The following is a 16,652-nucleotide window of genomic DNA, read 5'->3' on the forward strand; positions in this document are numbered from 1 at the left end:
CACACACACACACACACATATATATATATATATATATATATATATATATATATATATATATATATATATATATATATATATATATATATACAGTGGTGTGAAAAACTATTTGCCCCCTTCCTGATTTCTTATTCTTTTGCATGTTTGTCACACAAAACGTTTCTGATCATCAAACACATTTAACCATTAGTCAAATATAACACAAGTAAACACAAAATGCAGTTTGTAAATGGTGGTTTTTATTATTTAGGGAGAAAAAAAAATCCAAACCTACATGGCCCTGTGTGAAAAAGTAATTGCCCCCTGAACCTAATAACTGGTTGGGCCACCCTTACCAGCAATAACTGCAATCAAGCGTTTGCGATAACTTGCAATGAGTCTGTTACAGCGCTCTGGAGGAATTTTGGCCCACTCATCTTTGCAAAATTGTTGTAATTCAGCTTTATTTGAGGGTTTTCTAGCATGAACCGCCTTTTTAAGGTCATGCCATAGCATCTCAATTGGATTCAGGTCAGGACTTTGACTAGACCACTCCAAAGTCTTCATTTTGTTTTTCTTCAGCCATTCAGAGGTGGATTTGCTGGTGTGTTTTGGGTCATTGTCCTGTTGCAGCACCCAAGATCGCTTCAGCTTGAGTTGACGAACAGATGGCCGGACATTCTCCTTCAGGATTTTTTGGTAGACAGTAGAATTCATGGTTCCATCTATCACAGCAAGCCTTCCAGGTCCTGAAGCAGCAAAACAACCCCAGACCATCACACTACCACCACCATATTTTACTGTTGGTATGATGTTCTTTTTCTGAAATGCTGTGTTCCTTTTACGCCAGATGTAACGGGACATTTGCCTTCCAAAAAGTTCAACTTTTGTCTCATCAGTCCACAAGGTATTTTCCCAAAAGTCTTGGCAATCATTGAGATGTTTCTTAGCAAAATTGAGACGAGCCCTAATGTTCTTTTTGCTTAACAGTGGTTTGCGTCTTGGAAATCTGCCATGCAGGCCGTTTTTGCCCAGTATCTTTCTTATGGTGGAGTCGTGAACACTGACCTTAATTGAGGCAAGTGAGGCCTGCAGTTCTTTAGACGTTGTCCTGGGGTCTTTTGTGACCTCTCGGATGAGTCGTCTCTGCGCTCTTGGGGTAATTTTGGTCGGCCGGCCACTCCTGGGAAGGTTCACCACTGTTCCATGTTTTTGCCATTTGTGGATAATGGCTCTCACTGTGGTTCGCTGGAGTCCCAAAGCTTTAGAAATGGCTTTATAACCTTTACCAGACTGATAGATCTCAATTACTTCTGTTCTCATTTGTTCCTGAATTTCTTTGGATCTTGGCATGATGTCTAGCTTTTGAGGTGCCTTTGGTCTACTTCTCTGTGTCAGGCAGCTCCTATTTAAGTGATTTCTTGATTGAAACAGGTGTGGCAGTAATCAGGCCTGGGGGTGGCTACGGAAATTGAACTCAGGTGTGATACACCACAGTTAGGTTATTTTTTAACAAGGGGGCAATTACTTTTTCACACAGGGCCATGTAGGTTTGGATTTTATTTCTCCCTAAATAATAAAAACCATCATTTAAAAACTGCATTTTGTGTTTACTTGTGTTATATTTGACTAATGGTTAAATGTGTTTGATGATCAGAAACATTTTGTGTGACAAACATGCAAAAGAATAAGAAATCAGGAAGGGGGCAAATAGTTTTTCACACCACTGTATATATATATACAGTATATATTTATTTATATATATATATATATATATGTATATACAGTATATTATAAAAAAAAATCCTGTGGGAGGGACTGACTAGGAGACGATTCGTGATCTTCACGTTAAGATTACGGAAGATAGTTAAAAGACCCAGGAGGACCTTAAACATGAGACATTGTGCCAAGAGGACCCAGGACCGTCTCATGATGACGTAGAACATGAGATTCTTGCAAGACACGCCCTACTTACAATCTATCAAATAAGACAATGGGGCAGCAAAACATTCAGTCTTGTGAAGGATTTGAGCACACACAGATCCAGGGTCTCAGCGCATATAAAACGTATAAGGACAAAACGTTATAAATGAAACGTTGACGAATAAGGGAAGAAGAAAGCAGCGTGGAGAAAAGAGACTCAAAAGTGTTGGAGAGAAAAAAGAGCAAAGAAGAAAAAATAATCTAGGTGCAAATTCAGAAAATAAGTTAAGTAATTATCAGCACGTAACAAGTGGAATTGAAACAAAGCACGTCCAATCGGGCTCAGAATTAAAAGACAGAGTAAAAGACAAAGTAGAACTTCTTAAAGACATTCACAAATGTCGGCACTATACACATTCAGAGCAGAGTATGAAAGCAGTGGAATTCGAAAGGCTCCAAAAAAAAAAAAGTATGGGCGATACAAATGTGGAGAAAGTTAAAGAATATGAAAGTAGGAAAATTAGAAAGTATAAAAAAAAGAAAGTAAAGATCGCAGTAGCACAAACAAATGGAAATTAATACTCGAAAAAGGGATAATAATCACCATGGACCAGGTGTCATTGAAAAAAAAGCAGGACAAAGCGAGGTCAGAAATAAAAGACAAAGTAGAAAACAAAGTAAAACGTCATAAAGAGGTTACAAAACAAAAGGGCCAAACACATGCAGAGCAGGTTAGAGATAATTCAGGACAGGTTTCTCTGTTTGGAATTTCAGCACAAACAAAGCGATCTACATCATCATCAGTTAATCATTTTTTTTTTGCAAAGTAACCAATAAATGCATGTGAGGTAAACTCCATTTTTGAAATTCTCTTGACTTAAACTTCAAAGCCTTACAAAATTTATATACTTCTGATACAGTATATCACCTGTGTCCATATATGCAATCTCTATTCACCTTTTAGTTATTTCTCCGAGTAATAACTTCTCTTTTTTTGCGCTAATGCGATGTTTACTTTTTTTTTGACACTGTCGTTTTTTTCTGCGTTCATATTCTGTATCTTGCTCTGCATGTGTTTCGTGCCTCCGTTTTTTTTTTTTGAGTCTTTTGAATTCCAGTTTTCATTATCTCTAACCTGACAAAGTCATTAAACACATGTCTCACTGTCATCATTTAAAAGATTCAGCATATTGGGACTCGAAAAATTCCAAATATTGTTTTTACATAAGTTCTGAAATAAAAGTGAAACTAATGAAATAGCAACAATTCAAAGAAAAAAAAAATCTTAAAAGTGTGTATCCGGAAAACCAAACAAGGGGGTTTGCGAGCAAAGTGAGCAGGGGGCGAAGCCCCCTATTGCTGTACATATATATATACACATACATATTGTGGCGAGCGGCTGGGACCAGTACCCAGCTGGGACGTTTGGAAGGACCGGAAGAGGGATTATGCCTCTTCCACGAGGGGGCAGCCACCCTGGTTGGTATGGGGACCACGGGAACAGAGCATGGAAGCTCAACCCTATAGGGGCCTATGGTCACCGCCAGGGGGTGCCCGGATGCCTGAAAAGCCCTGGACGTCAGCACTTCTGCCACACTTGGGCTGTTCTCCACAATATATATATATATATATATATATATATATATATATATATATATATATATATATATATATATACATATACATATATATACATATATATATATATATATATATATATATATATATATACACATATATATACAGTATATATACATATATACTGGTCACGACCATAATTCGACCCGATTTGGTCGCAATCTGAACGTAATTTCCCCATAAGATTGTATGTAAATACAATTAATCTGTTCCAGACCGTACAAACTGTATTTAGATATATATATATATATATATTTTAGCCCAAAAATAGTTAATTATACCATAGAATCCACAGTGTAATAGTAAACTAAATGTAAAAACATTGAATAATACTGAGAAAACCTTGAACAACAGAGAAAACTAACATTGTAAGAGTTCGCACTAGACCCTTACGAACCGCTCGCTGTAAAGTTTTTTTAAGCACAGGGAAAAAAAATTAAATGCCACTTCTCTTGTGAAACTTTTCAAACCATCCTCTACTGGCTTTAAATTCCTCACCTTCGCCACTCGAAGAACCCTAATTTTTATCAGCAAATCGCCATGAATCTTCCTGGTTTTCGTGCATATGATTGCTCGCTCCTCCAAGTGGAGGAGTTCAAGTATCTTGGGATCTTCTTCACGAGTGAGGGAAGAATAGAGCGGGAGATCGACAGGCGGATCTGTGCAGCATCTGCAGTGATGCAGGCTCTGCATCGGTCTGTCATGGTGAAAAAGGAGCTGAGCTGCAAGGCAAAGCTCTCAATTTACCAGTCGATCTACATTCCTATCCTCACCTATGGTCATGAGCTATGGGTAGTGACCGAAAGAACGAGATCGCGAATTCAAGCAGCTGAAATGAGTTTCCTCCATAGGGTGTCTGGGCTTTCCCTTAAAGATAGGGTGAGAAGCTCAGTCATCCGGGAGGGGCTCAGAGTAGAGCCGCTGCTCCTCCGCATCGAGAGGAGTCAGATGAGGTGGCTCGGGCATCTGATCAGGATGCCTCCAGGACGCCTCCCTGGTGAGGTGTTCCAGGCACGTGTAACCGGGAGGAGGCCCCAGGGAAGACCCAGGACACACTGGAGGGACTATGTCTCCTGGCTGGCCTGGGAACGCCTTGGGATTCTCTCGGAAAAGCTAGAAGAAGTGGCTGGAGAGAGGGAAGTCTGGGCATCTCTGCTCAAGCTGCTGCCCCCACGACCCGATCTCGGATAAGCGGAAGAGGATGAATGGATGGGTGGATTGATGATCGGCTCGCTTACGCAATCCCCTGCAAGTTGCTTTTCGTTCAACCACACTAGCAACAGTTTTTCCACCTCTTCCAGCACTTGAGGCCTCTGCTTGGTTAACATTATAACTCCTTTTGCAACATCAGCTGCTTTGTTAGGCCCTGTATACGCAAACAAAAGAAAATGGGAAACGGAGAATGGGAAATCATTGGTGCAATGAACACGCGTAGGGAAACTGGCTGCCAGTGTTTTTGTTCGCCACCAGAGCGTGTGGTCGTGAACAGATGCAAAATTTTGGCAAACTTTTTGATCATAACTCGATTTGTACATGCTCGGAAACATTCATGACCAGAGGTTGCCCCCTACTCGCTTTGCTCGCCCACCCCCCAATCCTTAATCATTTAAAAGCCTGTACAGAAGTTGCTGTTACCGAGCTGCGTGTTCTGCATGTCGTGCTCCACATCAATCATTAAAAAGCCTGTTCAGAAGCTGTTGCTACCGAGCTGCGTGTTCTGCATGTCGCGCTGCACGTCGATCATTTAAAAGCCTGTTTAGAAGCTGCTGCTACAGAGCTGCATGATCTGCATGTCGCGCTGCACAACGATCATTTAATAGCCTGTACAGCAGCTGTCCTTTTATCTCACTTCCTTGTCTCGTGGAACATTAAAGTGTCTCCGAGAAATTGTTTGTAAGTAGGGCGTGATGTGCAAGTAGTCTCGCGGGACTTCAAAGTGTCTCTCCGAGATGATCATGTCTCGACCCAAGATTTTTTTATATAATAGATAGATATACTGTATATATACTGTTCAATTTGTCTTGATGTTTAGTTATGCAAGATGTTGGGCTTTTTGGGGTTCCCTACTATTTTTCGCTCTCTAGAACCATATATTTGAACCATATTTTGTATAGGAAATGACACCAGATAGCATTGGTGTCTTCAGTAAAAATGATCAAAGGACTGGAAGTTGTGCATGCCACGTGAAATGACCCTAGTGGTCCACTCTCTAATTTGATACAAGGGGTCAAAGGTACTCCATTTCACAAAACTTTGAAACTATAGGGATTGGTAATATAGACATGTACAGTGTATGACTACCAGTGCTCCATGCCCTGTAACAGCCACAAAAAGAAAGACAGAAATAACAAATTCCAAATATAAGCACGTGGGCTATCATTTTAGACCATGTCAAGTTCAGTGATTAGGAATATGATGTTATTTCTGAGTTTTGATCCTTTACTAAGGATTAAGGCCTCCATGGACCTCTATCAGAGGGTGAAAAATGATACATTTCTATTTAATCAAGGATATTTAAACATTTAGCAGCAAATTTATATCTACCAATATATTTTAAATGGATTAAAGCTGGGAAGCTAAAGTGGGAAGAACTGCTGCCTAAAAGTTTTTGACTCTTTGTATGACATCCTCCAGGGGGAGCCTATGTATTTTTCCTGAGTACTTGTGGATTTTCACTTTTTTTCCAGCATTTCTCACAAATACTGGGAAACCAGACAATTATAAATGTAGAGCAATTATAGTAATATTAAGACAAAGTATATTTCAGAAGAAAATGATATTAATATATACTGACCTAGTACCTTTAACCTACTGAGCTCAAAGTAAAAAATATAAATGACATAGCAATTCTCATACTTACTTAATCTGAGCAGCACTGTACTTCACAAATTTAAATTAATTTAACATATAACTAAATACAGTGTAATAGATTGATTATTATATTGGGTAGCACAGTGAAGCATTGGTTTGCACTGTTGCCTCATAGCTGTCGAATCGGGGTTTGAATTTTGTCCGGACACATCTGTGTCAAGTTCTTTCTACACAGAGAGTGGGCCAAATGTGCTCTTTTCTACAGGGAGTCTGGTTTTCCTCCCACATTCTAAAGACCTATCTAGTATATGCTAGGGAAATTAGTGACGCAAAACTGCTTCACCATAAGTGAGTGTCAGGGGGTATTATGGGGGGCTACTCCTGCCTTGAGTCGAATGTCTTTCCACAAACTTGTTATTGGATTATAGCTCCAGTAAGTGGATAGATGGATAACAACTAATCTGATGTATTTATATTATATTGAATTATTAAAATCAGATGTTACAATACAGTAGGCATTACACACACACACACACATATATATATATATATATATATATATATATATATATATATATACTGTACGTGTGTGTGTGTACAACTTTACAGTTCATGGAAGAAAATTCTGATGGTATTCCCTTATAATAAGAAATAATACTGACCATGCAAAGAAAACAGCTGCTGTTCTAAATTATGTGATTAGCAAATATCCTTTCTGAAACACCTGCTTCTATGATTGACCATGTAAAAACAAGAGTACAGCTTCAGTAAACAGTAGCAATCATTCAAACAACAGGGTCTCTCATTACATAGTGGAAGATTTATCAAACCGAAGGAAATGAAATATATTCTGAAGTCCTTGTAAGAGTAAGTTTCAATGGGCAAGGTAAGCATCATTTTATAATGCTGAAAAATAACACCTCCTGGAGTGTAACACAGGTCCACTGCACTTACATTTGATGCAAATGACATATATATTGAAATGGGAGAAAAAACAACTGTGCATTTCACTTTTACATCATTGCTTACTTATTTATGTAATATATAGTAAATGGACCCTCTGTAAACAGTAGAAGAATTAAGGTTGATGGTCACTCCGGAGGCCACCGTGACTGTTGTACAGTATCCCTCTCAATGATACATTATCATGGAGCAGCTTTAGTATATTCTTAGTGTATTCTACCACAGTATTGGGAGTCTTTTTGCCTAAAGCTATCAGACTGTACACTGTGTCACCTCCCATGTACTGGTCCTTGGCAGAGTTATAATGTTTCCTTAGGGAAAGCATACATTTAATGTACACTGGCTGTATTCTTTATCTTAAACTTACTTCATAGTTTATTGTGTTTTGTACTATGTTTTACGCTGCTGTTTATGCAAGTGCATTTCCACTCACAGATCAAAACAATACTATCTGAGTAATTTCATCTTAAGAAAACTTAAATTTATATGCTGTGTCTTTATTGGTTTTTTAAATTATGATGTCATGTTTACTGTACATCATATTACTTTTCATAAGTGTATTTCATCCCACTGAAAGACAGAAAAGGACACTATATAATAAAAGTACTACCAATGTATTATGTTTAAGTCAAATAAGAATGCGTTTTTGTATTGCAGCATTAGGGCAATTCTGATGATAACAGGTTATTCAACAAGCTTGTTTATCCTATTCATCTAGACTGTCTAAAATAAAGTCAAATTGAAATTTTAAAATTCCTAAAGTCCTCCATTACACCACTCAGTAATTTATTCTATGTGTCTATGGTTTATTCTGTAAAGAAAAACATTCTATCTATCCTTAGCATGTTTCCAGTCATGTCCCTGTTTTCTTTCTGAAGAATTTATCTTAACGTAACACCTGGGCTCTACTGTTCTTAATTACTTTCATAATTTTAACAACTTCAGTCATGTGACCTTTTAATCTTCATTTGCTTAAACTGAAAAGGTTCAGCTCCTTGAATAATTCCTCATAGCTCATACCTTTCAGTCATGGAATCGGACTAGTTACTCTCAAGCTATATACAGTTCTCAAGGTGAGGCCTCACTAGTTTGTTATATAACTTAAGCAAAGCCTCTCTTAACTTGTACTCCACACATTATGATGTACAATGTAACAGAACATTCTGTTAGCCCTCTTCATTGCTTCTGTACACTCTGGATGTTGATAGTGATGAGATCACTATGATTTTCAGACCTCTCATTGTGTATTCAAATCAAACATTTCTACTTCCTACATGTGATATTCTACATTTACTTACATTAAATTTAATCTGCCACAAATCTGTTCCACCCTGTATTCTAAGTTGCTTTTTAACAGTTTTGCTGATTCTACATTATCTGCACTTTCTCCTTGTCTGTAGATTACTGCAAGGATAGGTTTAACAAACAAGACATTTCACTCAATTAGAAAGTGGCTAATTGAGAGGTGTTTTGAGAAACCCACAAAAAAGAAAATTTTGTGCATTATAACATTGCATGTTATCTGTAATATTCATCACTTTTGGTAAAGTCGTCGTTGTTCTAATATTTCTATAATGTGATGAAAGAAGCTACACACAATTTCAGGCAATACAACTGCATCTGATATTGTAAATAAACACTGTAGTGCATTCTCTTCCATTTAAAAATGACAGAATGTAAGGTAAGAATTCTGTCACAATCTCCAGAATGAGTATGTGTCGGACAGCCAGCTGCTCAACCCGGCCGGGACGCCCATAGAGGAGAAAGATGGGGGAAAGCAGCTGCTGAGGGACACTACTTCCACCTAGATGACAGATGGAGATGTCCCTGCAGCACAGTGGTACCCCAGATTCCCACAGGGCACCACAGGATTTCGAGTTCAGTTTCACAGCCCTGCTCGGTACTGTGGGTGTCGCCAGGAGATGCTGCAGGGAGACCTGAGAATCTTTATTTTTTGTATAGCGCCAAGTCACGGGGACGGAAACAAAGAAGTACGTCCGAGCTGAAGAAAAATACAATTCTTCATCTGACCTGGAAGTGCAGACAAGCCACATAGACGGAGGAACAGAAGCAGTTCCGGGTCAAGGACTATAAAAAGGACTGGTGGAGACCCAGCAAGCGAGTCAGAGTTGGGAGGGAGTAGGACAGAGCTTGCTGGGAGGAGAGATTTGTACTGATTATTGGTGTTTGCCTGTGTATGGTGGCGGAAGTGCTTTTGGGCACTATTTCCAGAAGTAAAAGAATAAAAAAGAATACTTCTTGGTGCTTTTACCCTGTGTCAGCGTCTGTCTGTTGGGTCTAACGGCTCAACAGCGAGCCCTAACGTTCACAAGTATTATTACTTATTTCAAGCAATATAATTTATGCAATCTAGTAAATTGTTGTTGTCTGTGGGAAGACACCTTTGACAAAACTACAAATATTAAAAAGGCTATGATATTCTTTCGTTTGTTAATTACTTTATGAATAAAACAAAGTTTTCATCTGTAGTTTTTCTATAGTGTAAAAAATAAATAGAAAAAAAATTAAACTCTTACTAAATGTTTATTATAAAACGATATATATTCTGAATAAAATAATATTATTTTACCAATCAATAATACTATACCTTATGTAAAAATATATAAAAGTTACATTTCATATATGGATCAACTTGAAAGATAAAGTTTTAAAAATCCCAGTGCTGACCAATGAATGGAGCAAAGTATAGCAGACAAACACCTTTACATTCTTGGCTCTATGAGCTTTTTCTGTTTCATAAAAAATGTCTCTCTGAGTAGGAAAGTATAAAACACGTATAATTAGTATACTGAAATTGTAAGCAAACTATGCAATTTTTTAAAACTGAAATAAAAAGTCCCCCGTGACCCTGTGTTCGGATTCAGCAGGTTGGAAAATGGATGGCTGGATGGATGAAACAAAAAGTGAAACAACCTGCAAAACTAAATTATTCTTTGATTCTTCAAAACACAAATGCCATTTCTGTAATAATTAAAAAAATACCAAATCAAACAATGTAGCCACATAAATAATACAAACTAATTTAACTTTGGATATCAATTTCAGATAAGAATGAGTGAAATATATACTTACTTTCGACAATAACATGCCTTCCAGTACAGTCATCATTAATAACTTGGATATTCCCAAAGTGAACATCACTGAAGAAGATGCGATTAGTTCCTTTTACCCTCTGGGTGTAGTCAAACGCAAGAGCAATCACATTCTTGAAATAGGCAGGGTTCTCACAAGGTTTTACAGGAGAGTTTAAATTGGCCTTGTCTGAAAGGTGAATACTTTTCAGGATGGTTCTTTCAGAATACAGCAGATAGCCATCATACTTCTGACAGTTTAATCCATCCGGTGAGAGGTACCCGTGGGCACAAGCACAAGTTCGGCGTCCATTTCCTCTGTAGAAACAAAGCTGCTCACAGCCACCATTATTCTTGGCACAAATGTTTGTACCTGTGGAAAGAGGATAAAAGTAAAATGAACTAGAATATTATGGTAACTGTCAAACTTCGGCATGTAAAATGAAAAATCTCTTCTGGTAATGCAAAGGTTTTGTATTTTGCAAAAAAAAAAAAAACACATGATTTGTAAGAAATCAGAAATATTTCAACAGACACGGGTTGGTGAATTTCATTTTATAGTTATGCACAATAAAAATGAGAGCTCAGGATGTATGACTTGTGAATGATGCACCCTAACCATGAACAAAGAGTGCATAAAGGAAAAGATCATTACTTTTCAAGTTGAAGTTATTTCTTAACAATCATGGTATATATTAATTTGCTACATACAATTGGCATATTGTATACATTAAAAAAAATAGCTAACCTGCTCTTGTGTTTTATAATAGAGCTAATGGGAACCAGAATCCCTCTTTGAAAAAAAAGACTTAAAACTTTAATGTGTCTAAAAATGTAACGTCTGCATTTCTGAAGCATCCTACTTTTCATTTTGCGATTCTGTTTCTTCAGCGATTCTGTTCTTCCTTGGCTTGTAATAACAGACAGATGCATGCTCAAATCATATGATTATTTTTTCCTAAATGGTGCCAACTTTTTGCCTAGCAGATTCAGTTTTTATTTTACATAGCCTACAAAGCGAAATTTACACTGAATGTCAGTATTGTGGTGTACATCGCACATACTGTAAGAGTTTCATTGTACTTTACAGACATAACATTTAAGTCTGAACTAAACTGATTACACTAGATTTTAATTTTGAACAAAAGAATTTGATCTTGAAAGATCCAAGCCATTTTCATGTTGGACTTTCTGTGGCAGGTTGTGTATGTGCAAGACAAAGAAAAGACACAGAAAGTGAAAAGAGCAGAGTGTACAATAGAGTCCAACCACAATCAAACAGACTAAAGCATCACAAATCGAGTATTGAATTTTTAAATGCAATGTGACTCCCTCTTGCTGAGTAATAATAAAACTGAGGATAATATTTTTTAATGAACAAACTTACTAACCCACTGATACCATTCAATCCTCCCATATATGGGGAGATATTCAGACTCCATGCACAACCTGTTGCTGTGAGGCAGGAATAAAAAGCTCTGCGTTACTACTCTGCCTATGCTAAAACATGTGTTCTAAACTTCAACCTGACTAAAACTAAATGTATGCCTCTAACGTCTGTTCAGTTCTTTTCACTTGATTGCATTCTACGTACATGCTCAATTTTTCTCTCTCTAAACCAGCAAAGTATCAAACATACATTAACATTCCTGCAGCAGCAGGTCATTATCTTTGTGAAAAAATGAAATACAGTAAGGTTCCATGTAGTGAAAGATTGTAAGTGATCATAAGTTTGCCTTTTTTCAGTAATTATTGTCTCATTGTCTACTGAACAGAGACAACAATTCACATCTGGGCATTAACATTCAATAATGTCACTGTTGGCAATGTCTTTCCAAAGATGAATGCACTTACCTGGCCCTGAATGGTTGCTGTGGCAGAAGCCGAGCAGTGAAGTGAAGCCCACAGAAGGTATCCATTTAAAATGGCTGCATCTCACAAAAATGTTTTCTGCTTTTTACTTTTTTTCTTTCTTAAAATCCCATGAATACTCTGTTTCGCAATGCGTGTACAATTTCAAGGCAACCATAATCAACAACATTTCTGGGTCGAAAAATGGTTATAATCAGTAGGTTTTAAGGCCTTTCATCCAACTGGGACTCTGGTACTCTTCACATCCTTCATAAAATGCAAGAGCAGGCTAGTGTTTTTTTTTTGTTTTTTTTAATTTATAAAATATGCTTCATGTTATAATGCATTTTCATGTGGCAAACTACTATATACCATGATACTGAAGAAATAACTTCAACTTGAAAAATACAAAACTTATACCAAAATGGTGGTTTATTAACCAAGCAAACAACCAAAGGAAGAACACAAACTAACAAGTCAAATCAAAACACAAAGCACAGCCTAATTTCCCCATAAGCCCTGGCTATTCCAGGTTTTGTGTCCCAATCAATCTAGTGATTGCCCACTTCAAAAGCCATCATGGTTAAAGCATTACACACTTCCTCCAACCTCGCATATACATTCACTTTCCTGTACTCTTGTCACACTGCCATTTTAGGCCCTACCTCAAATAACCTCAGCCATCTACTGGCAGGAAGAAGGCCTGTCCAAAGGCTATTTCTAGGGAGTCAGCCTAGCAATCATGGGCAGTCTTTGGAAAATCTGGGGCTGTTACTTCAGAATTCTGTCTGGTATCCAAAGGATTCCCTTAGCCCCAGTTTCTCTCTCTAAAGGGCTCCATCTTAGCCATTACGCTGCTTGTCCTCTGTAATATTCCAGGTAATTGGCTCCTGCTGACATCTGTCGGACTGGCTAAAACCACTTACTTCTTTTCCTGTTCCCACTAACCTTTTTCTTATTTTAGTGTCCAGTACATAATTACTTCAGTTTTACACCACTGGTACTTTAAATGACTCTCCAGCTGCCAATATAAAGTTTGTTTTTAAGTAATGCTCACTGCTGAGCCTATCTTCTGTCAAGTGCTTCTTTCCTGGGAAATGCATTCCTAATCTATTACAGACTAAAATAAATTGATAAAATAATTTTTTGTCTTGTGGGTAATAAAAATTCTTTGAAAGAAGTACTATTAAGTGGAAACAACCTACATTTTAATGCAAAGACAACACATAAATGTGCATCCACCACCTTGACATCACTGGGTACAGGGAAGGAACCAACCCTGGTGAATGCCAGTCTATTACAGGGTACACTCATGTGCACATACATCCACACTCACTCATACAGGGCAAGTTTAAAGAGATCATTCTGTAAGTCTTTGGCAAGTGGAAACAAAACTAGTGTACCGACAAAAAAAGGATATAACACATGAAGACAGTAACCAGGCCTACTTCATTCATAGTCTCCTTGGTCTGTGAGACAACTTTAGATAAGTACTGACATTGTTAACCAATTCAATTTGCAACCTAAGCCTGTAAAATGGATTAATTTTCTAACCAGTGATGCTCACATAGAAAGTTTGCTTAACAAGTAAAGGTAGATAGAAAGTGTACAAATTAATAAATGGATTCATGGAAGGTTTCTCTATTTGCTGGAGAAAACTCAGGAAGAACACCAAGAATTCTGTTTGTCTCTGTGGCAGATCACATAGGATTGCATCTTTAAGGAACACATCTGAATTAAACTACTCATGCTTCCACAAATGATGACCAAGTGTACAGTTTATTATTCTGCCACTTGCTCACTAGATAGCAGCAATATAAACGATTTTAATTTTTCCACTCCAGGGAGTGGAGAGTTTGATATTGATCTTATTTTCTATAAGACTGAATAATAGTTTTTCAAAGTTGTTTAATACAGCTTAGGGTTGTAACTGGCCGTGGCCTATCCTAGCAAAATTTGGTGCAATTCAGAAATCAACACATGAATGTGTGCCAGTCCCACAAAAGGTTCTGAAAATACAACCAGCATATATTTTTAAATAAAACATAAAATATAATTTTTCATTTTAATTTTTTTTGAACGGAATGTGGGAATTTGGAGACACAAGAAATTAACTTTTTATTTAATTAAATGTGTTTAATTGTTTAATAATGCTGAAATATTGCATTACTTCAAATGAGCTAAAAATGTTTTTCTGCTGATTTTCATTTGTACTTGGCATCTGATGCGTCTCGTTTGAGTGTCAAACAATAGTCTGTTAGCATTGATGGATTCCACACGCCTTCATACTGCTTTTCCAACATTACAATGTCCTTTCATGATGAAACCTTTCATCATGTTCGCAACCAAGATTACCAGGGAAGAAATCCAAATGTGAATACAGAAGATGAATCTTTAGTGACTTATTACACGTCATCATTTTGTACGCTTGAAGCATATTGTCAACCAGCTGGACATAGTCTGGTGCTCTGCAGTTGCCAAGAAGATTCTCAAAAATAGACTTGAATGCCTTCCATGCAATTTTCTCAGGCCCCTATTAGATCCTTAAAGCACTTGCCACAGAGGATGTGTTTGATTTGTGGAGCAATAAAAATGCCTTCCTTAGCCTTGGCATCAGTTGTTTGTGGAAACATCTGTCTCAAATAGTTAAATCCTTCACAATCGTTTATTTCTTTTACAAGATTTTTAATCAGTCCAAGGTTTATATGAAGAAGGGTAAAATTATCTTGGTTGTTTCAACAAGTTGTTAATGTGCCACACTTTTCTGTCCTGGAACAAAATTCTTTCTTTGTCGCCAGTTCTTTTACATGAAACAAGGCTGTTCAGCAACTGAGGAAACATCACTTGGTATACCTGAGCAGCATTCCTAGTAGCACTACCAAAAATTTTAGATCATCACAGATGGTATGTGGTAAATGGTATGTGATATGTGTTTTGCATTCAGCAGGCCAAAATCCATACAATATACCCAAAAGTGATCAGGAAGCAAAATGTTCATTGTCCATGGTTATAAAAAAATAATAAGTATGTTCAGACGTTATTAAAAACGTAGTAAAAAGTAAAGGATGGTGCTCTGGAGGGAACTACTTTATAAACTGAAGAATAAAAGCCCATGACAAGTATATCAACATGCAGTCCACCCTTCAGTGTCAATTGACCATAAAATAACAACATCCTCAAACCCACTTAATTCAATTCAGGGTCTGGAAGCAGGAGCCTATAATAGCAGCAATGGGCGCAAAGCAGGAACAGGGACATCAGTTTACAGTGTCACAGAATCAATCGACCAAGGCTAAGCAATTGTATCTCAACCTGGGAAAAGCAAGTGTTGTGTTGCCATACTACATAACAGTACAATTCAAAAATTAATCAAAATATTATATTGGCATTTATCTGGATATTCAGGTTGGGACAAATACACAGCAGAGTGGGATTAATATAATATTAGGTCACAGTTTAAATTCCTACTTTCCTTCCATGAGCTGCATAGCAGACATACAGACAAATGCCAGCCATCACTGCACATTTTGAACATTATGTTAACATAGGCTAACAATCAAGCCACACACGAAGACACAATTAAATTTTTAAAAACAGTCAGTCAGTCATTATTCAACCTGCTATATCCTAACACAGGGGTCTGCTAGAGCCAATCCCAGCCAACACAGGGCGCAAGTCAGGAACAAATCCCGGGCAGGGCGTGAGTCCACCGCAGGGCACACACTAAGGACAATTTAGGACCGCCAATGCACCTACTGTAACCTGCATGTCTTTGGACTGTGGGAGGAAACCCACACAGACACGGGGAGAACATGCAAACTCCACGCAGGTAGGACCCGGGAAGCGAACCCGGGTCTCCTTACTGCAAGGCAGCAGCGCTACCACTGCACCACCGTGCCACCCTTTTTAAAAACAATTGAATGTAAAATTCATTTCTTTTGTTAATTGTGTATCTACTACTAAATTTTTACATGATTCTCACATTCTTGCATGATTTAAATAGGTACATTTTATAAAGCTTATGGCATCTATGAATTTGATTTGAATTCAGTTTGGCTGGTATGATGGTGACAGCTAATTCTGCAGCCTCATATCTCTTGTGTCGTGATTTGTTATCTGCTTTGATTGACATGAGTGTGAAGGTTACATGATTTCTTGTGTTCAGATGAGTTTTCTCCAGGGTCTCCATGCAATCTCCAGATGTGCTATAAAGCTAACTGCCTGTCCAAAGGTGTGACAGAGTTTTTCTTCACTCTGAGAAACCGCTGTCCATTTATAAACATTGCCTTACTCAGCTGCCCCCAACAGTACAGTAATGTGCTTGGAAAATTGATGAGTAGATAGAATTATATACAGCAGCTGCTTTCATTAAATCCTATTATGGTAAAAAGACTT

The 16,652-nt window shown here is 37.6% G+C and overlaps 1 protein-coding gene across 1 annotated transcript in view; it reads right to left on the reverse strand.

Annotated features, from left to right (window-relative positions):
- lrp1bb (low density lipoprotein receptor-related protein 1Bb) overlaps positions 1–16,652 on the reverse strand; it is a 2,167,948-nt gene that overhangs the window by 487,383 nt on the left and 1,663,913 nt on the right. The window contains exon 41 of the mRNA XM_051931086.1: positions 10,408–10,779. Coding sequence (XP_051787046.1) covers positions 10,408–10,779 — 372 coding nt within the window. The remainder of the gene's footprint in view (positions 1–10,407; positions 10,780–16,652) is intronic.

Source organism: Erpetoichthys calabaricus, chromosome 8 (assembly GCF_900747795.2).
Source record: "Erpetoichthys calabaricus chromosome 8, fErpCal1.3, whole genome shotgun sequence".
Lineage (NCBI taxonomy): Eukaryota > Metazoa > Chordata > Cladistia > Polypteriformes > Polypteridae > Erpetoichthys > Erpetoichthys calabaricus.